We start from the raw sequence: 23,005 nt of genomic DNA on the forward strand, positions 1-23,005 counted from the left end.
TGGGTAAGATTATTGGACTCAGTTTTATTCCTTATCAGTTCCACACATTGCTCCATATTGATTTTATAATTACAGTCAATTTATATCTAATCTTGCATTTTGAATGTATTGCATTATTGAAAACGTTGTAGTATATTGTTATTTAAAACTGTTTTTTTCCTTTTGCAGTATACTTTGCCATTATTATGTACTACTGCCGGACAGTTTTTCCGTGGGAAGAGTAATATTCCATTTTCTATGCTGCAGACACTAATAAAACTCATTGTTTTGATGTTCAGTACACTATTACTTGTTGTGATTAGAGTCCAGGTCATTCAGTCCCAACTTCCAGTATTCACCAGGTATGGAAATTCTGGTTCTTTTTTTTGTTTTTGTTTTGTTTTGTTTTGTTTTCATTCTTTCTTTAACTCTTGATGTTCAGTGATTATAATAGAAGTGTTTGATTTACATTGAGTTTTTATTTTCTTTTTTCATGTTTATTTATTTATTTTGAGAGAGAGTAAAAACAGAGCACAAGCAAGGGAGGAGCAGAGAGAGAGGGTGAGAGAATTCCAAGCAGGCTCCACACTGTCAGCACAGAGCCCGATGCGGGGCTCAATCTCATGAATCATGAGATCACGACCTGAGCTGAAATTAAGAGTTGGCTGCTAAATGACTAAGCCACCCAGGCGCCCCTACATTGAAGTTTTTTTTAACAGCTTTTTGTATAATTAATATTTTTTTAAAACCTGCATATATTTATAATGTACAAATTAGTAAATTTTGACATATTGAGTACACTCATGAAACCAACGAATGAAAATAATGATTTTAACCTAATGAAACTTTAACCTATTTTAACTTAATTGGTTATTAAGTGATGTCTTATATAGTTTAAGTGATTTTTATCTACTTGTTCTATTATTAAGTAGAGGATGTTGAAATCTTTGACTATAATTGTAGATTGGTCTATTTCTTCTTGTAGTTTTTACTTCATGTGTTTTAAAGCTTTATTTTCAAGTGGTTAACATCTAGGATTATAATGTCTTGATGAATTAATCCCTTTACCTTTATTAATGAGTTTCTTTATCCTTAGTAATAATCTTTACTCAGAAATTCACTTTATATATCTTTTGTTAGAGTTACGTGGTTTATCTTTTTCCATCTTTTTACTTTTTATCTATCAATATCTTTTTTTTTTATTTTGAGAGAGCAGGAAGAGACAGAGAGAGGGAGAAAGAAAATTCCAAGCAAGCTTTGAACTGTCAGCACAGAGCCCAGGGCAGGTCTCAATCCCACAAACCATGAGATCATGACCTGAGCTGAAATCAAGAGTTGAACACTTAACCAACTGAGCCATCCAGGCACTACTATCAGTATCTTTGAAGTTGATATCTTACAGGCTGCATATAATTGAGTTTTCCTTTTTTGTTTGATCAGATAATCTGTTTTTTAAATGAGGTGTTTCAGCTATTTACATTTAATGTGATTTTCGTATTGTACCATTTTTGTTTGTGACTAAAGGACTTTATCATTTCTTGACCTGTAAGTCTGTTGATGCCAAATTGTTTTAGCTTTTGTATATAAAAATATCTTTATTTTACCTTTGTTTTTGAAAAATATTTTCCCTGAGTTTAGAATTCTACACTGACTGTTTTGCATTCAGCACTCTAAAAATGTTGCTCTACTATTTTCTAGCTTGCATTGTTTTTACTGGGAAAACCTCTGTCATCTTTATTTTTGTGCTTCTGCATATAGTGTGTCTTTTTCTCTATGCCTGCTTTTATTATTTTCTCCTCACCATTGTTTCTCTTTTTATTTTATTTTTTAAATTGAGACATAACTGATATATAACACTATATGAATTTTAGGTATACAGTGTCATGATTTAGTATATGCGTATTGAGAAATTATCACAATAAATTTACTTAACATCCATCACCACACATAATTACAGAAAATTTTTTTTTGTGATGAAAACTTTTACGATCTACTTTCTTTGCAGCTTTCAAATATGTAATATGGTATTATTAACTGTAGTCCCCATGCTGCATATTACTACTGTAGGACATACTTATCATATAATAAAATTTGGGTGAAGGTGGTCAAATGATACAAACTTCTGGTTACCCTTACTTTTATTTTCATGTGTACTGTGCTTAGGTTAACTGAGTTTAGAATCTATATGTTTTAGTATGTAAATTTTGGAAATGTTTTAGCCATTACTCATTGAAATTTGTTTCTATTCTTCTAGGACCCCAATTACATGTAAATTAGGCCTTTTGAAGTTGTCACACTAATGCTTTGTTTATTCCCCTCCCAAAACTATTTTCTCCGTTTTCATTTTGGTAGTTTCTTCTGCTTTGCATTCAAGTTCACTGGTCTTTTTTATGCAATGTCGAGTCTCCCTTTAATTTTTTCTAGTTTTTTCATTTCAGACATTGTTTTCATCTCTAGAAATTCTGTTTAAGCCTTTTTTCTATGTTTCATGTCTTTACATGTTCTAGTACTTTAATGTCTTCATCTACTAATTTTCTTGTGTGTGTCATTTCTTAGTTTAGATTGAATAATTTTTCTCCTCATAGATTATATGTTTCTACTTTTTCACATGCCCAGTAATTTTTTAGTAGATGCCATATGTGAGTTTTACTTTAATATATTCCTATAAATATTTTAGAGCTTTGTTTTGGGATGCATTTAAGTTATTTGAGAGATGTTTCATCTTCTAGTCTTGCTCTTAAACTTTGTTATATGAGACCACAGCAGCATTTATGATAGAGGTAATATTCTTCCACTACCGATTCTGTCTGATAGACTGTGACTTATGAGAGCTTTTATTCTGGCTGCTGAGGAACTATTCCTAGCTCTGTATGGCATTTGAGAATTTTTATCTAATTCGTTTGAGAGGTAGTTTCCTATTTCTATTATTTTTCCTGCTGCTGTAACAAATTAGCAGAAACTGGGTAGCTTAAAGCAGCAGAAATTTATTCTCTTACAGTGATGAAGGCCACAGTCCAAACTGTGTCAGGCATAGTTGGTTCCTTCTGAAGACTCTCAGGAAGAAGTCTGTTCCATGCCTCTTTCCTAGTAGCTTCTAGTGGTTGCTAGCAGTCTTTGGCATTCCTTGGTGTGTTGCTGTATCACTGCAGTGATTATACATTTGGTTTAAGGCTCACCCTAATCCAGTGTGACCTCATCCTAACTTGACTAATTACATTGGCAAAGAACCTATTTCCAAATAAGGAAAAAAATCTGAGGTTCTGGATAGACATGAATGTTTGAGAGACATGGTTCAACCCACTACACTGACCTTGAGTATTTCCATATATATATGCTGATCGGTTCTGATTAGTACTACAAACTGGAAGGAGACCCTCTACAGATCTGAGTTCTCTTTCTCAGCAGCTTTCTTCTCTCTGGTATTCTCCCCCACTGACTCTATCGACCTGGGCTCCTAGGGATCCCAGTTCCATCTTCACAACTCAGGGATACTCCTAGGCTCCACTGGGTTCTCCCTCAATGCTCCACAGACTAAGAACTGTATCCAAGTATTGAACTTTCCAGGTAGGGTTTCCCTCATTTGTTTTCCTTCTCTTGGGTATCATTGTCTTTCTTTGCCTGATACCCAACTGTGTTATGTCTTGTCCAGTTCTTCTCTCCTTTAAGACTAGAAGCAAAAAGGGCCGCCTGGGCGGGACAGTCAGTTGGGTGTCCGACTTCAGCTCAGGTCATGATCTCACCGTCCGTGAGTTCGAGCCCCACATCAGGCTTTCTGCTGATAGCTCAGAGCCTGGAGCCTCCTTTGGATTCTGTGTCTTGTTCTCTCCCTGCCCCTCCCCCCACTAGCACTCTGTGTCTCTCTCTCAAAAATAAAATAAAAACATTAAAAAAAATTAAAAAAAAAAGACGAGAAGCAAAAGTTATACTGAATTTAACAGTCTACATATCTTGTTTTCCTGCTCTAACATTTAGCATTTTCCCATTTCACCTTTTTCAGGGTAAAATTTATAATGAAATTTATAGGGGCACCTGGGTGACTCTGTCGGTTAAGCATCTAATTCTCAATTTCGACTCAGGTCATGATCTCATCGTTTGTGAGATTGAATCCTGCATTGGGGCTCTGCCCTAACATTGCAGAACCTACTTGGGATTCTCTCTCTCTCTCTCTCTCTCTCTCTGCCCGTCCCCAACTCACACTCTCTCTCAAAAAAATAAAAAAGTTAAAAAAAAAATGAAATTTATACTAGTTTCTTATCCAATTTTATTTAAGTGACTAACGTTACATGCAAGATCTTTTAACATTTCCACGCAATATTCCTTTCAGTAGCATTTTTTTCTTTGAAGAATAATTACTTTCTAATTTCATGAATTTTTACTTCTGAGTCTAGCTGTGCTAAACTGAACCAACTAATTTAAATAGTAAAATATGGAAAAGAGATTAAACTGTAAATATTTTATATTTCCTTCTTTACCCTCATATTCAGTGTTACTGTTTTTATCCCTTTTAGAGAATTTGCATCAACTGTTTTTATCTCCATTTCTGTAGTATGATAATGTGGCTTATATGTATTAATGTATTTTGTGTATGTGCGGATTGCTATATGGATTATATTACATATAAATATATATTTTCCAAATATAAGCATTTAAAAGTATGCGTATATATAAATTTCTTGTATTAAATTATCGGTGAAGTTGACTATAATATGGTTTCACATGCTTTGCCACATGTTCTTTTTCTATAGTACAGTTATTAAATCAGCTATTCTAAATAAACTATTCATTATAAAACTGAACTTCGAATAGTGGATTATAGGAAAAAAGACAGCCTTGTGTTCAGTTCTGTTCATTATTTGGTAATTCAAGCCTTGACTCAAGATTTGTTATTTTTCATATATGTAGACATTCAAATATGAAAGTTTTAAAAATGATGTTATTTGTTTAAATAGTATTTACTGTTTCCCAGCCATTTGAATTTTTAAGAAGACCAAGTCAAATAAATGGTAGAGGTTGATTTTTTTTATTAACTCATTCATTATAAAATGAGAAATTGGGCTTTTAAAGACTAATATTAACAAAACCAATAAAATTTTGAATGTAGCCTAAAGAAATGAGTATCTGAAGCCATTCATTTGAAATATACTTAAAAAATGATTTGACTATGGTTTGACTTAGTTTGCAAGAAGCAGACTGAATTAATGAAACGTACATGTAATATATCATGGCCTGGACAAATACAAAATAGGATATAAGCAAACTGTAAGAGACTCTTAACTATAGAGAACAAACTGAAGGTTGATGGAGGGAGGTGGGTGGGGGATGGGCTAAATGGGTGATGGGCATTAAGGAGGGCACTTGGGATAGCACTTATATATATGTTATATATGTTATATATAAGTTATGTATAAGTGATGGATCACTAAATTCTGCACAGAAACCACATATGTTTTACCATGTATGTTAACTAGAATTTAAATAAAAACTTGGAAAAAAAGTATAAGCTTATGTTAGTACATAGTAGGAGAAAAAGTAGAACACAAATAAAATGTTACATAGGGAAATACAGCTACTATTCTATACTGGAAATTTGGTTTCAGCTTCCTAAAAGTCTAAGCAAAGAGGAAAAGCTCATAGGTGATACAGTTTTTTCTGTCCATGACAAAAGAAAACCTTTCTTTCTAGGAAGCATAATTTTTATTAGCATTTAGTGCTGAAAGAAGCGTCTCATGCAGAAGAAAATATTGGTTAGTGTTCTCAGAAGCACTCGCACAGCACCTACAAGTCTATTAAAATGTTCTTTTTACTTTTAATCAGGTTATAATTTAATGAAAGCACTTCTGCAGGGTACACATGTCTGATCTAGTTGCCCTTCCAACCATTCCTCATAGATTCTCAACTAGATATTTCATAAGGGTTGGACATTTTGAACTTCAGTAAGGACTGAGGTATTCATAAAAAAATACTTTGTCATTTTAAGTGAGATTACATATGAAATACTGCTTTTTTGGTATTTTATTTATATGTTACATATTAATTTTGTGTTTGAAACGTGTTTTAGATTAAATAACTTTTTTTTTAATCTTTTTACAGATTTGATAACCCAGCTGCTGTAAGCCCAACTCCTACAAGGCAGCTAACTTTTAACTACCTCCTTCCCTTGAATGCTTGGCTTCTATTAAATCCTTCGGAACTGTGCTGTGATTGGACCATGGGAACAATACCACTTATAGAATCATTTCTAGATATTCGAAATCTTGCCACATTTATTTTCTTTTGCTTTTTGGGGGCTTTGGGGGTATTCAGTCTCAGATACCCTGGTGATTCCTCCAAGACTGTTTTAATGGTAAGAAAACTTTCTTAATTTTTCAATTGATACAACATTCAGTTGATTTAAAGACCACCTTTAATTTGTCAAAGCATCTTCTTAGAAACCGTATTTTTGTTTATTCAACATCACCGTAATTTATTAATTTATTTTAGGAGATATATATATATATATATATATATATATCAGAATTTCATATGCAGGCATATATATTCAGCATGTAAAATAAAAACTGGTTATAAATTTCCCTATTTGGTAGGAACTCTGAAATCATGAAGCATCCCTTTTGGCATCATTATCTTCTACTTCTTTATCCAAGTAGATTATACACTTTTTTTGAGGAAATGGATCATATTATATACTTTGTTTTCTTGACACAGAGAAGAATGTCATGTAAGGTAGACAGCTAGAAACATATTAGCTCTTGAGTACTCATTAGTAAGACTTCATTATTCTATGAGTTATTTTTTACTATGTTCAGAGGACTCTGATTATGTACAAAGTCTTCTTATTCAGGATGTATTTCTTTGTAATTTTCTTACTGTGCTGTCACTTCTGACAGTTTTGTTTTCCTTTAAATTATTGAAGACAGTAATAATCGTTAACATTTTCTTGAGCATTTGCTACATGCCAGAAAGTGTTTCTAATACTTTACAAATACATCATACCTAGCTGCAGTCACTAGATTAATTTAGTCATTCACTAAAAGTTTTTTGTTGTGATCTGTGTACCAGGCAGCATTTTAGGCACTGAGGATATGATAAATACAAGGCCCCGATTACCAGGGAATTGGCATTTTGGAAAAATTTGAAGCTAATCTCTGATATATAGAGACAATTGAAAGAATATAGGGTTTGGGAGAAAGATCATATTTACTATTATTTTTTGATCTGTTGAGTTTGATCCTAGTGGGGAATTTGAATAGCACCTGGTGCCTGGAGTTCAGAGGAGACGCCTAAGCTACACATAAAAAATTGATGGCAGTATTGGCATAGAGATAGTAATTGAAACCAGGATATGATTAAGAAAGTCTATGGCGATTTTAGAGGTTTCTCACCTGGGGTTTTGTCACTGTTCTCAAAGATAATAATCAGCTATTACCATTGTAGATGCATGGAATAGAAGATAATTCATACACATAATTAATGTCTTGGAGTATTTGGTCTTAATTCTTCCTCAGTAGATAGTTGAAGGGGCTAGATAGAGTGAAAAGAAAAGAAACCTACAAGTAGGTCTTTAAAAAACTTCTATATTTGGGGGTGCCTAGGTGCCTTAGTTGGTTAAGCATCTGACTCTGGATCTCAATACAGATTTTGTTCTCAGGATCCTGAGTTCAAGCCCCACGCTGTGCTCCACACTGAGTGCAGAGCCTGCTTAAAATAAGTCAGAGAAAGATCTCCTATGATTTCACTTATATGTAGAATTTGAGGACCTTAACAGATGAACATAGGAGAAGGGAAGGAAAAATAAGATAAAAACAGAGAGGGTGGCAAACCATAAGAGATAATACAGAGATTATTATCTCTTAAATACAGAGAACAAACTGAAGGTTGGTGAGGAGTGTGTTAAATGGGCGACAGGCATTAAGGAGGGCACTTTTCGAGATGAGCACAGGGTGTCAGATGTAAGAGATGAATCACCAGGTTCTACTCCTGAAGCCATGAGCACACTGTATATTAACTTGAGAAAATAATAAAAATAAAATAAAATAAATTAAAAAAAAAAAAAGACCTTCTGTATTTAGATACTGTGTAGAAGAGAATGAACCTAAGTAGGAGCTAGACCAAGTGGACAGAAAGGTAAGTAAATGTTTTAAGGAAGATGGAATGGTTATCACTAACAGATGCTGTGAAGCAGAAAAGTGAGATCAGTCATATTTTACCTCTTTTGGTGTATTAGTTACTTAAATGAAATTTATTTCTGTGGAAAAATTTGATTAGGAGATGAGGACGTGAAGATTGCTAGTGTAGATAACGAACCCATAGGGTAACTCAACTTTGAATATTTCAAAGGATGAGAAAACTCGAATTTATTACTACCTAAGTGAGAGAATACTATGCCGACTTCAAGTATCACAGACTGATCTCATGTAGAGCTTGGAGGAAGCATGAAGATCTAGATTTGGTGTACCTTCAGAAGTAGGAGAATCACTTTCATTGGAGTACTCAGTTGGCTGACTTTTAGAAGCAGGGGATGTCAATAATGGGTTGATTTGCAAAAACATACTCATTGATTTGAATTGTTGATTAAGTGGGGTTAAAATGAGCTACTTCATACCCCCACTATAAAAGTGCTTTCGTAAGAGTGTGGGAACTTGATTTACACCTGAAGTACATAATGAATGGTAACGTTACATAATGGTAACGTAAATATATGTTGTCAAAGGACATGTTTAAGATTGGGGAGACGAGCATATTTAAATATGGATAGGAACGATACAGTTGATTAGAAAGTGGCTGAGTAAATGAAGGGATGGCTAATTGTGAGATTTGTGCGGAGCAAGGGCCATGTAGATACAGCTCAGGTTTGGCCTGAGACAGATGGAGATGCCTCTTACATCTCAGAATGGATGGAAATACATGTGAATGTGGATGTTGGTTGGTATAGGAGCAGGGAATTGAAGGAATTCTTGTTTTATGAGTGTAGTTTTCTCTGTATGTTTGGAAGTATAGTCACCTGCTGAAAATGTCATGGATCAGAAGTTTGAGTAAAGTAATCAAGATTTAAAATCTAGGAGAGTGGGAATGAGCCTACCAAAGAAACCTAGAAATTCTGAGCAGTCTTAAGAATCATTTTGAAGTTGACCATGAATTTTTGATGATACTAATCTGTTCTGCTTTGGGACTGTCTCTAGTAGTGCTTTGTTGTTCAGGTAAATACAAAGCAGATATATAGTAGAACACATCCAAAGCTGAGGTTCTGCTAAAAGAAAGGAAAAATAAGGAAGGTTGGGTGAATTTAAAATTTGGGCAAATAAAGTAATGATTTATGTAATGTAAGCTGAATAAAAAATAAAGAGAGGATCGTGCCAGTGAAGTAAGCATAGATTTACATAAATTTTATTTTATGTGTATAAAAGAACAATTGTGACCTTAAGTACTGCCTTAAGAGAGTACTAAACAGGTTATTTTTTATGGTGATATTTTCTGAAGATCTATGGAAGGGACTGAGTAGATCAAAGGAGTACCTGCCAAGTACCAGATACCATGATAAGCACTTACTAAATAAAATGCCATATGTATCAACAATATAAGCAGTTATTAATCCCTTTTTATGAAGAAACACTGATTGGCAAGATGATTGAGTGGTTTACCTTATTATGTTACATAAGAAATAAGAAGTGAAAGAGATTTGTCCAAACTCTGTGAGCTTTCCACTACCACCTTTTCTTTTCTGTTGTTGTTGTTTTTTTAATGTTATTTTTGACAGAGTGCAAGTGGGGGAGGGGCAAAGAGAGAGACACAGAATCAAAAGCAGACTCCAGGCTCCGGGCTGTCAGCACAGAGCCCGACATGGGGCTCGAACCAACAAACCATGAAATCGTCACCTGAGCTGAAGTCAGATACTTAACCATCTGAGCCAGCAAGGCACTCCTAACACCTGTTGTTTTAAAGAGAGTTTTATATTACTGAAGAAGGAACTTATGGTAGCCATAGTTGCCTAGGTTAGCATATACCAGTAGAGAACATATTAGAACTTTTCATTAAGTTAATTAGAGGCATTCCTTATCTAGGAACCAGTAGGTTTTTTGTGAGATTGTTTTTTGTGTATACAGCTTATGCATCATAACCAATGCATCTTTGATTGAATTTAACACTTTTAATTCTTTTAAATAAAATTACTATAAGGAAGCCATGAATTATTTAAAAAAAATGTTTGCTTATTTGTTTTTAGAAAAGGACTACATATTTTGGAATGTCTCTTTTGCAGCTAGCTGGTTATTTTTATCAAGCACTCTTGGGAAATGGAAAGTGAATTATGTACTCTGAATGTTTTACCTTTTTGATCAAAAAGAAAACACTAAAATTTTAGATCTATAAATTAGCATGATACTGAGCAGTTTGGTAGTGCTTTAGAGTTATTTCCTCCTTACAAGTCATTAATTTGTGATGGAGAAATACACATCTCTGTATCTATATTTTACTAAAAAAATATAATAAAGGAAAAACAATCTTTCCTCTCAAACTGTTAGAAGACTCAAACTTCTGAAGCTGAAGGAACAATTTGCAGTTATTCAGTTAGATACTATAAAACAAGTTAGGGTAACAAATTGTGGAAGCAGATATCCATAGAAACAGGTGTCTTAATAACAACCAACTTCTTTTCACAAGTTATTTGTGTGCTAGCTGTTTGTATCCTATCTTTTTAATGGCTTTATAATCTAGCAACCTTATGTTAACTCGTTTTCAAAATGGCAAAAACAATCTAAGCATTTTTATGATGTTTTATTTCAACGTACAGTGTTAGAATTTTAGAAATTCTTGTAGAATAAAAGACTACTATTTAATGGGGCAGTTTTATTTTTGTGTATATACTAAGCCACTGTTAAATGTATATGATCCATCAGAATGTTATGCAAGTAATGCTGGGGTACAGAAGTAGTAGTCTACTGTCTTGTCTGAAGTATACCTTATGTCATTTCCTCAGTTTCCAATATTTGAATAGTTACAGTAGTAAAATTATAAAAACTTGTATGGTTGGTTTTCTTTTGTTAAAACCTGTTAACATCTTTATCAGTTTATTTTTACCACACGTACTTTAGTTGGATGTTTAAAAATTGTCTTATTTATATATATTCCCCCCAAATTTTTTTTATTTAATTGGATGATCTCTGGTTATAAGTCCTAGCTTGATCTCACTTTGGTGACATAATCCTGATGTCTGTTATTACTATCCCTAAGTTGCCTTCCTTATGTTTAAACTAGTATTGTTTAGAGTATTATTAAAAATGGTCCACCAGTACAGTGAACCATTCAAATTAATGGTCATTTATCATTCAAGTTAAATGATACAATATTTGGATTTTGCTATTGAATGTCCACATATTTTTTAAATAAAATATCTTATTTTTCTTTGTAGGCACTTTGTCTAATGGCATTACCATTTATTCCTGCATCAAACCTTTTCTTCCCAGTGGGATTTGTTGTTGCTGAGCGAGTATTATATGTTCCTAGCATGGGGTTCTGTATTTTGGTAGCCCATGGATGGCAGAAAATATCAAACAAAAGGTGAATTAAAATGTTAGTTCATTTAATGCTTACAAACTATAGAATTAAGTGTGATACATTTAAGTATTTAAAGTGTTTAGTTTTATAAGTCATATTTTTATACCTTTTTATTTTCCATCTTGATCGTTTCCTCATATTTCTGTAATTGAAGTTAAGAAAGCTCCATGGCACCCACCTCACCCTATGTTCTTTCTCTTATTTATATAATTTTGTTGTAAGCCTGAAACCTAACACACTTTGAGTTAGACCCAAATGAAAACAAGGATATTATTGAGACTAAAGTTACAAATTACCATTGCCACTTCCACATGCGGTGAACTAAGATATAGGCTTCTTATTTAAGTGAGTCATGTTGATTTAATATATGTAAAATGCATATAGTAAGCAGTCTGTAATTTGATATCACTATCTTCATCATAACTACCATGTCCTAGAGGCCTCAAACTAACAATTAAGGAACAGAATATTCACATTGCATATATGCAAGAAATGGTCACCGACTCTGCTTTCTCACTTTCTAGTCATCCTTCAACACACAGAATTCTGACTTCTCTATATGTCATTGCGTTCTAGTAACTAAATCCAGTCAGTGCTTGTATTTAAAATTTATTTCCTGGGCATCTGTAAAAAGTGTCTCTCCTAATTCTCTTCCATGTCTCTTCATCTCTGTTCAGTCTCTTCTCAGATTCTTATTGCTATAACTGCTCTTTAAATATTTATTTCTCAGAGTTTTATTCACAGCCATTTTTGTCACATTGCATATTCTCTCTGGATGATCTCATCCATGTCTACAATTTTTGCTAACATCTACCAAGCCTTTTCTCTTCTACCCGTTTATCCAGTTATAATTACTACCAGTTTTTGAGTGCTTCCTAGGTGCCAAGAGCCATGATAGACCTTTTAGATTTGTTTTCTCATTTAATCTAACTTTCCTTAACTCTGGTGTGCACATTTGAAAATTGAAACTCATACAGGTTACTGAACCAGATTACCTCAAGATCACACAGCTAGTAAATAGTAGACTCTTGATTCACATTTACATCTTACTGCCTTCAGTGTCCATTTTCTTTCTGATCCATGCACTCTTATCCGGATTAAGTGGATCTGTCAAAATGAAAGAAGTTAAACTGTGTTACTGAGACAAAAAAAATAGATTCAGAGAACATTAGTAATGAATGTGATCATAGGGATTATTGAAGTGTAACCTTTTTATACATGAGGAATTGTTTCCCAAATAATTAGCCTAAAACTATATAAGCTATATTGTATCTATTACATAAAGAGTTAGTTTTACTATGACTTATCATAAATAACTCTAGCTTTAGAATGTAAAAATATTCAAAGAATGTCATGATAATCTGTGGTATAGATGCAGTCTGGGTAAGCCAAATTTTTTTAAAATACAGCAATGATAAAATTGACCGTTGATAAACACAATTCAGAATGTTCAAGTTGTAAGTAAAGGCCCCAAAAAGAAAGTCATACTTAAAAATTGGTTTATCGGATTTTTTGTTATTAAACTTAAGCAGACTTTTTGAAATAGAGACCAATAGTGGAATATTTAATATAATTTAAGACTGAAGTAGAAGGCAGTGTGCATAATATTGAATTTTTTGGTGTTGCCTTTGAAGTTGGATGATTGTTAGAAGGATCCTCATTCCTTAAAATAAACTCAAACATGATATTTGGGAATATTTAACATATTTCTTACCTCTATTGTAAAAGGTAAAATGCTTCTGGTGATATAGATAATGTTGTTTTTGTTCTGCTTTTTTCTCTTAAACAGTGTATTAAAAAAGTTATCCTGGGTTTGTCTGTCTATGGTGATATTCACTCATGCCTTAAAAACACTCCACAGAAATTGGGATTGGGAGTCTGAATATACATTGTTTATGTCAGCCTTGAAGGTAAAGTATTACCCAGAATGACAGGAAAGTATGTCATTAATGATTTCTTATAGTCATGTTTAAGATGTTTTTACATTTAATTAGACATTTAACTGTCAATTTTAAGTACTTCACCAAAAGATTAATAAAAATTTGTTCTTTATATAATATATACCATAACCAGGGCTCTGAATGGTACTTAGTTGTATGTCTACAGCATATATGAATAATTTTCTAAATACTATATAGTTGTTAGAAGCTCAAATGATAATAGAATGTTTAAGAATACTGTAGGGGAGCCTGGGTGGCTCAGTTGGTTAAGCATTGGCTCTGGTCATGATCTCACAGCTTATGAGTTCGAGCCCTGCATCAGGCCCTGTGCTGATAGCTCAGAGCCTGGAGCCTGCTTCGGATTCTGTGTCTCCCTCTTTACCTCTCCCCTGCTCAGGCTCTTTCTTTCTCAAATATAAATAAACATTAAAAAAAAAAAATTTAAGAATACTATATATGGTTCACTAGTTCTAAAGGTGCACTTTTTCTTTTTTCTTTTTTTTTAATTTTTACCTTTTAACATCTCTAAAATCAGAATAAATCTTAGAGTGAGAGCCATCTTAACAATTAGTGGCTTATTTTTTTCTTTTTTTTTTTTTAATTTTTTTTTTTAAATGTTTATTTATTTTTGAGAGACACAGAGCAGGAGCAGGGGAGGGGCAGGGAGAGAGGGAGACACAGAATCCAAAGCAGGCTCCAGGCTCTGAGCTGTCAGCACAGAGCCTGACGCAGGGCTTGAACTCACCAGCCGTGAGATCATTACCTGAGCCAAAGTCGGACGCTTAACCCACCGAGCCACCCAGGCGCCCCTAGTGGCTTATTTTTTTCTTAATGGTGAGTCTTAGAAATGATGGCATCTTAGATTCAATGAAATAAAATACATAACAAAAATGGCACCTTACTATGTGGAAGATAACCAGTGGTTACAGTATGGTAGTTAAGATACGCACCGGCAGGAAGGAGTGATAAAGCATTTCTGTAGAATGGACAACATCTAGGAATAAGGTCTTTTTAAAAATCATAAAATTTGGTTTCTGTAAAAGTTAAAACCAATGATTTTGTTTTTCAGGTGCTTCTCTTCAAATCTGTAAATTCTTGAATTCTTTTTGACTATTTGTGTATTCCCCATTGCCTGGCTTTACTAGAATACTGCTTCATTCCAGTAGTCAATGTCATTTCTTGATTTGACATCAGTTTAAGATCACATGACTATCATTTAGTCTCAGTAGCTCCACTCTTTCCTCTAGCTCAGAAGTTTATAAATAGAAGAGACCTCATTACCATTCGTCTTTATCTGCACTCCTAAAATACCAGTGGAGCCCCATAATTTTCAAGATTTTTGCTTATCCTTACTCCTAGGACAACCTCAAAACCACAGTCCTAGTCACTGAAGCTAGTTCCTTGGCCAGCTACCATCCTCTTCCTGCAGGAACACCATGCCCATCAGTGAACTCTGAAAGCACAGATCAATTTAGAACTTTAATCCCAGGGCTCCTATTACCATAATAGACGACATAAACAGCTTTATAATAAGCCTAAAAAATAAATAGTGAAGTGTTAAATATATTCTCGTGTTCAAATACCTTCTCTTCTAAAAGAATATAAATAGAGCGCTTTCAAACAACATTGTAGCTTGTTTTTTGGTTTTCTTTTTAGTAAGGTTTGTGTCCAATGTGGGACTTGAATTCACGGCCCTGAGATTAAGAGTCACATTCTCTACTGACTGAGCCAGCCAGAACTCCAAGCTGCTTTGATCAAATAAAAGTTTTAGTAAAATTCTAATATATAAAACAGATGAAATCAGACTGCTGTGGTTTTAGTATGTTGATGTTAAAAGGAAGGAGAGTAAATTTGGTGAAGCCATGTTCATTTTGCTCATTTCTCCTCTCCGGGGACACCTCTGTCAAACACTCCATTTCTAATAATATACCAAACAAATATCTGTGTTGATTGGAGATATATATATTTATATATAGATATAGATCCACAAGTTTTTCTTTTTTGGGAGAAAGTCTCAATTACTTTTTCAAGTTTTATTGAGGTATAATTGACATATAACTTTGTATTAGTTTAAGGTGTACAATGTAATTTATGGATATATTACAAAATAATTACTGCAACAAGTTAACATCTGTCACATATTTACAATTTTTCTCTTTTGATGAGAATTTTGAAGGTCTACTCTCAGAAAGTTTCAAATATACAACATTGTTAACTATAATCACCATACTATACCTTGCATCCATAGAACTTATTTATCTTGTAACTGAAAGTTTGTATCTTTGACCACCTTCACCCATTCGTGGATATCTCTGTAGAATACTCCATTCCTAATGGTATACCAGATAAATATCTGTGTTAATTGGAGTTGTATTTTCTTAATTGTAACTAATTTCTATCTATGCTTATGTATTTAAGGTAAATAAAAATAATGCCAAATTATGGAATAATGTGGGCCATGCTCTGGAAAATGAAAAGAACTTTGAGAGAGCTTTGAAATACTTCTTACAGGCTACTCATGTTCAGCCAGGTAAGCATTATTAATTAGTAAAACTATTTGGATAGCTTGTTTTTAAAACTTGAATTATATTTGGGAAAATAAAAGTAAGAGGTTTGTTCATTCCAGGTGACTTGAAAACTATAGTGCTCGATTTTGGCTTATTTTGAGTTGGATTATATGTTAGAGCTACTTAGACATTTAAGGAATTTATTTTGATATAGCAGAGTTGTTGGGTGGTACTGATAATCAATTTGGTGAAGTATAGCTTTGCCAAGTACAAGTACTCGGTGTTAAAACAATTTTTCCCCTCATTCAGTTGTCACTCTTTGCCTTTCTTGAGATAATTGCTGATACTTCCATTAGTATGACTTCTCTACAATATTCTCAAAATTGCTGTTTCTAATTAGCCATGAGCTAAGAAAATAGGTAAACCAGTTTATTTGGGATTCTTTCTCTTCTTCTCTTTGCCCCTCCCCTCTATGTACGTAAAGTACTTGAAAAAGTACATAAAGTTAGAAACATTGAATTTGGTATTTAGAGGCATCCTAGCTTTTTCTTTGTTTTTTAGTTGTGTTCTTCATAGATTTGATAGATGAAATGGCATATATGGAGGGACATCAAGAGTCCTTTTTTGTCAGTGTTATACATACACAGATAGATTCATAAGACTGGAGATAAGGGATAGATATTGGGACTAGAGGTAAAAATGTGGGGTAACAAGTATCTAGATATTTAAAACCTTAGAACAGTTGAGCACATAAATAGGGATTCATAACATTTTAAAATTACTTTAAAAAAATAAATAAAACATTGAGTCTGAAGGCTTTTCTTGCTTAACCCGAGTAAGATTATAAATTATGCAGTGGTCTGAGAAGGTGACACACATGTTGTGTTAAACGAAGAATTGTGGTTTTTTTGTTTTGATGGTTACCAGTGTTTAAAAAAAAAAAATTCCAATTCACAAAGATAAAATTTTTACAAATGGAATTGCAGTTTCCATAAACATCTTTACAAGACAAGGATAGATTTTTGTCAAGGAACACCAGAATTCTGTAAGGTTTGTTTTGATTTCATTTTTATCTAAGTCCAAATCTTTGAAATTATTCATGCGAGAAAAAAATCATGGACCTGTAGTTCAACTTTGATGTTGTCAATATGGAAATGTTTAAAGAGTATTTATGAGTTTTCAGGTGTTTTTAAATTTATCTCTTTAGATGAATTGACAGATAATTTTGTAGATAGGAAATACTGGAAAGCAACATAGATGCCAGGGCCACCAGTGTGAGATTGCTTAGCTTCATTGTTGGTGGAAAAGGAATTATTAGGTACAAAGTTGCCTAGTACTTGTCAGTTCTCATTTACATTGAATTAAAGATAGACTGCTAGATTCATGCTATTGTTGGTTTGGATAGCACACTCATAATAGCAGGACTGTCTGTTGAAATCCTATAGCTTTTTAAAAGTCATTTAAATGTCATTGCTTTTTATATCTTGTCTTCTTTTCCAACCCTTTTTGTTTGTTTTCAAATTTAAATTTACTTTACTCTAGTAATGGTTATTTCCTTCTCTGAAATCTTAAAACTCTGTTAACTTATAAGAAACTGCTTAGAAATTTTGTCTTTCATTTTATTAGCTGTGTTGTAGGATATCTAATTGCTACCTTAGTTCTTTGAGAAAGTAGGGCTGCCTTACTCTAGTGTCTGAAGTCTGCGTTGATGACAATATCTCCTGGCCATAATTTTAAGAACCTGATTTCCGTGGGTATTAATTTGCCTTGTCTTTCATCCAAGTAGGTAACCTCTTTCTTTTCTTCTATTAAAAAAATTTTTTTTAATGTTTATTTTTGATACAGAAGGTAGAGTGTGAAAGGGGTAAGTGCAGAGAGAGAGAGGGAGACCACAGAATCTGAAGCAGACTCCATCGAGGCTCTGAGCTGTCAGTACAGAACCCAATGTGGGGTTTGAATCCATGAGCCATGAGATTATGACTTGAGCCAAAGTCAGACACTTAACCGACTGAGCCACCCAGGCGCCCCAACATATTTCCTTTCTAAGATTGGAGCTGATGTCAATAACATTGTAAATACTTCACTGAATTTTGTTTATCTAAACTACCAGTTTCTTTGTTCTTTCCTTAAATTCTCACTTTACAATTAATTTTTTTCAGGTTCTTGGTAACTTAGTTTTTCCAAGTAACTTTCTGATCTCTATAATAAATGGTATAGATTTGAGGATCCTGAGTGGCCCAGTCAGTTAAGCATCTGACTTCGGCTTAGGTCATGATCTCATGGTCCATTAGTTCCAGCCCTGCTTCGGGCTCTGTGCTGATAGCTCAGAGCCTGGGGCCTGCTTTGGATTCTCCGTCTCCCTCTTTCTCTGCCCCTCCCCTGCTCAGGCTCTTTCTCTCTCTCAAAAATAAATATTAAAAAAAAAAAAAAAGAATTAAAAAAATAAAAACTTTAGAAAATCGGGGCGCCTGGGTGGCGCAGTCGGTTAAGCGTCCGACTTCAGCCAGGTCACGATCTCGCAGTCCGTGAGTTCGAGCCCCGCGTCGGGCTCTGGGCTGATGGCTCAGAGCCTGGAGCCTGTTTCCGATTCTGTGTCTCCCTCTCTCTCTGCCCCTCCCCTATTCATGCTCTGTCTCTCTCTGTCCCAAAAATAAATAAACGTTGAAAAAAAATTTTTTTTTAAATTAAAAATACGTAAAAATAAATGATATAGATTTATTTGAAATTTTAAAAAATGAGCTATATAAGAGCAAATACTACCTACTCTATTTTTATATGCTCTTGGTAATGCAGTGAATTTCAACCTTGGTTCTACATCAGAACCTCCTTTGAAACCTTGTAAAAACATTTTCCCAGATCATGTTTCTATAGATTCTATTTTGATAGAGTCAGGTGGTGCTGAGGTTATCTGACTCTTTGAAAGTACATAGGTATCCTAATTTGCAGCCAGGACTGGGAATGGTTTGCCTAAGCAATTTTTTTTCTTTTTTTTTTTATTTCCCTCTTGACCTCTCCTGAAACCCCTTAAGACTCATTGGGGCGCCTGGGTGGCTCAGTCGGTTGAGCGCCCGACTTCAGCTGAGGTCATGACCTCACCATTCGTGAGTTCAAGCCCTGCGTCGGGCTCTGTGCTGACAGCTCAGAGCCCGGAGCCTGCTTTGGATTCTGTGTCTCCCTCTCTCTCTGACCCTCCCCTGTTCATGCTCTGTCTCTCTCTGTCTCAAAAATAAATAAATGTTAAAAAAAATTTTTTTTTAAAAAAAAGACTCAGCAATACATCAAAAAACAAAAAATCAGCCCTTTCCTCCCAATCTTGTCCCTTACTTCTTTAACCAAACCTGTGCTGCATATGACATTTTCTGTGCAGTGTGCACAATTACCAGCCTGAAACATAATGTACCAAGATTTTAGGACTGTTTACTGTCGTCCTAAGAGAATGACTAAGATATATATGCTTGGCCCCTATGTGTCCTAGGAGGTGCAGGCAGAAAACTATTCAGCAGGCAAAATCATTGGTGTCATAGGCAAGTAGAAATCATAATGTGAAACCTTGTCATGTCTGCGAGAGATTCATTCAATAACATTTGTCTGATTTAAGATTTTCTCTCTTCTATCTTTATTCCAAACCTTTGAAATATTTACTGGGAAATGTGTCCTAAAAGTAGTATGCAATGGGCCCTAATATCTTTCTTATTTAAATAACATATTTTTTGTTTCCCTGAAAAAATTTGCTGTGGGTTTGATTCTCCATACCAGAAAATCAGATAAAAGTTTCTGACATACTGATAGTAACACAGCCTTTTAAAAAGTTATAAATATGTTATGTAGGATGGGCTGCTGCATCTTAAGTGGTACTGGAGAATCCTAATATTTTATTATACTTGCATTCTGACCACATTCAGAAAAATTTTAAAAAACAAAATTGTAGAGTTTTTTCAGTCTCATTGCCCCATCCCACCATGCGTGTATATTTGTTAGTTATAATACTCGAAATAATTCTAGGAATCATGATCTTTTTCACTTGTAGATCTTTTTACTTTTAGAGTTGAGCCATACATTTTGAGGGAATTCCAGAACTATGCATCAAGGAAATGGAAACAAGCCTTAGTATAGTATAGTAAAATCTGAAGAGAAATGATACAGATTTCTTTATTACCTCTATATCTCCCCTTTCATGTCATATATGCAGTTTCTGTCCTTAGAGTACTTCATGACATAATTTTCTAGTATAGCATCGATCATTCTGTGTTAGAAGAACTTTAAGGAGGATGCAGGACCTGTTGCTTGCTTTTGTATTTTTTTGCCTAGTGTTTTGTTGCTAGAAACTTTGGGTTTACATTGAATACTATTTAGAATATTTGCCAACAAATGATTTTTTTTTTTATTTTAGATGATATTGGTGCTCACATGAATGTAGGAAGAACTTATAAAAATTTAAATAGAACCAAAGAAGCTGAAGAATCTTACATGATGGCTAAGTCCCTGATGCCCCAAGTAAGTTGTCATAATTTATTCCTATTGTGTCATATCTACTAGATGTCCATATTGAATAGAATTACCTAGATTATCTTTTCTTCAATTTGTTGATACAAATGTAAAGTGTCCAATAAACTATTTATTACTACAAGTTTTTATTTAAATTCTAATTAACATATAGTGTGATAATAGTCAACACTTTCATACAAGTGCACTCTTTAATCCCCATTCCCTATTTCACCCATATCCCCGCCAATCTTCTCTCTGGTAACCATCAGTTTGTTCTCTATATTTAGGAGTTTGTTTCTTGTTTTACCTCTCTTTCTCCTTTGCTTGCTTGTTTCTTAAATTCCACAGGAGTGAAATCATATAGTATTTGTCTTTCTCTGACTTATTTTGCTGAGCACAGTACTACAAGTTTTATAAAGGATTATATTTACTTTTCTAGCTCACTTAATTAAAAAAAATTTCTAGGAGAGCTTGGGTGGCTCAGTTGGTTAAGCATCCAACTCTTGAGTTCGGCTCAGGTCGTGATCTCACAGTTGGTGAGTTCGAGCCCCGCATTGGACTCTGTGCCTGATAGTGTAGAACCTGCTTGCAATTCTCTCTTTCCGCCCCTTCCACATGCTTGTGTGCATACACTCACTCTCTCAAAAATAAATAAATAAATTTTAAAAAGGCAAAGATTAAACTTATGTTTGTAAAAAATTTTATAAAGCTATGAATTTTAGATATTCTTGATTACAAGTTATCAATGAGTTAAGTAACTTTAAGTGAAGAGATTTTTATATAGTACATTAAGCACTAAATGTAACATTATTCCTATCAAAAGATAAATGAATAAAAAACTAATAAAGTGAGGGGATACACCTCTGTTGCTGTATTGTGTTCAGTTGTAACAATGACACATGCAGAAAATTCATTGGATATTATAGCATGAAAGTTGGAAAGTCAGATCCTGTCTTTCATCAGAAAAGATAGTTTGCAGGGCACCTGGGTGGCTCAGTTGGTTAAGTGTCGGACTTTGGCTCAGGTCATGATCTTGCGGTTTATGAGTGAGTTCAAGCCCCATGTCAGGCTCTATGCTGACAGTTCAGAGCCTAGAGCCTGCTATGGATGCTGTGTCTCCCTCCCTCACTGCCCTTCCCCCACTGGTGCACGCTCTCTCTCTTTCTGTCTTTCTCTTTCTCTCTCTCTCAAAAATAAACATTAAAAAAAAACTGCACTACAGTCTTCTCAATGGTAGTATATATTAATATTATATTAATAATTATAATATTAAAATAATTAGATATAGTTTGATAAATGTTTCAAAAACAGTTGGACCACATGATCTTAAGCATTGTTTCAGTCCTAAGATTCTAAAGTTATATTGTGTTCAATATAGACTTTTTTCAGATATAATTTATTACTTTCATTGAAAATTTGGGTCTATATATCTTTTATAATCTTTACTTAACCTGAATAATCAGTTAACAAGGGAATTTTACTTCCTAATTCTACCAAATGAGGCTTTAGTATAACTCTTAACAAATTAACCACCCTGTCACAACCAGGAAGTACCTTGCTGACAACATGGAAGCTGACATGCTGTAACAAATACACTAGACTGAGAGGAAAGATACCCGAGTTCTTTCTATTCCTTGTCTGATACAAATATGCTAACAGACCTTAGTCTCAAAAGTTTAGATTTAGTTACGATTTTATAAAATGATGCATGTAAATAAAAAGCTAACAATATTCCATTGAGCTGGCATGAGTGAAAAATATTATCTCCTTTAATACCACAAAATATTAATTATTTTATTAACATTTTATAAATACTGTAGGTACTTTCACATTTTTATGACTTATTTCAGTATAGCAATACAAACTGGTACCATAACCTTTTTATGTCATATATATTTGAAGTAAGCTACTAAGAATACTTATTTTTTATTTTTATGTGGTACTGAAACATCCAATTATGTTTTTCTGAACAGATTATTCCTGGTAAAAAATATGCAGCCAGAATTGCCCCTAACCACCTAAATGTTTATATTAATCTGGCCAATCTGATCAGAGCAAATGAGTCCCGGCTGGAAGAAGCAGATCAGCTGTACCGGCAAGCAATAAGCATGAGACCCGACTTCAAGCAGGCTTATATTAGCAGGTATTTGTAGTTCACTTTTTTTTTTTTTTTTTAATTTTTTTTTTTTCAACGTTTATTTATTTTTGGGACAGAGAGAGACAGAGCATGAACGGGGGAGGGGCAGAGAGAGAGGGAGACGCAGAATCGGAAACAGGCTCCAGGCTCTGAGCCATCAGCCCAGAGCCCGACGCGGGGCTCGAACTCACGGACCGCAAGATCGTGACCTGGCTAAAGTCGGACGCTTAACCAACTGCGCCACCCAGGCGCCCCTGTAGTTCACTTTTAAGTTGTATTACAGAGAATTGAAGCTGTATCTGCATGTACATTTTGACTGTCTGAACTAAATTGCCTTTTTTTTTCTTTTAGTAATCTTATTTGGCGACCAAGAACATAGAAACATACCCTAGTTTAAACTTACAATC

At 34.1% G+C, this 23,005-nt stretch overlaps 1 protein-coding gene across 4 annotated transcripts in view; it reads left to right on the forward strand.

Moving 5' to 3' along the window:
* TMTC3 (transmembrane O-mannosyltransferase targeting cadherins 3) overlaps nt 1–23,005 on the forward strand; it is a 59,669-nt gene that overhangs the window by 26,781 nt on the left and 9,883 nt on the right. For all 4 annotated transcript variants that reach the window (XR_006709190.1, XR_006709191.1, XR_006709192.1 and 1 more), the window contains exons 6-12: nt 169–341; nt 6,070–6,322; nt 11,384–11,532; nt 13,319–13,439; nt 15,888–15,999; nt 20,367–20,470; nt 22,435–22,604. Coding sequence is in view for 1 of the 4 variants with exons in the window: in XM_045465236.1 (XP_045321192.1) it covers nt 169–341; nt 6,070–6,322; nt 11,384–11,532; nt 13,319–13,439; nt 15,888–15,999; nt 20,367–20,470; nt 22,435–22,604 (1,082 nt within the window). In the remaining 3 variants the exon portion in view is untranslated. The remainder of the gene's footprint in view (nt 1–168; nt 342–6,069; nt 6,323–11,383; nt 11,533–13,318; nt 13,440–15,887; nt 16,000–20,366; nt 20,471–22,434; nt 22,605–23,005) is intronic.

The sequence above is a fragment of the Leopardus geoffroyi genome, chromosome B4 (genome assembly GCF_018350155.1).
Source record: "Leopardus geoffroyi isolate Oge1 chromosome B4, O.geoffroyi_Oge1_pat1.0, whole genome shotgun sequence".
In the NCBI taxonomy this organism is placed as follows: domain Eukaryota; kingdom Metazoa; phylum Chordata; class Mammalia; order Carnivora; family Felidae; genus Leopardus; species Leopardus geoffroyi.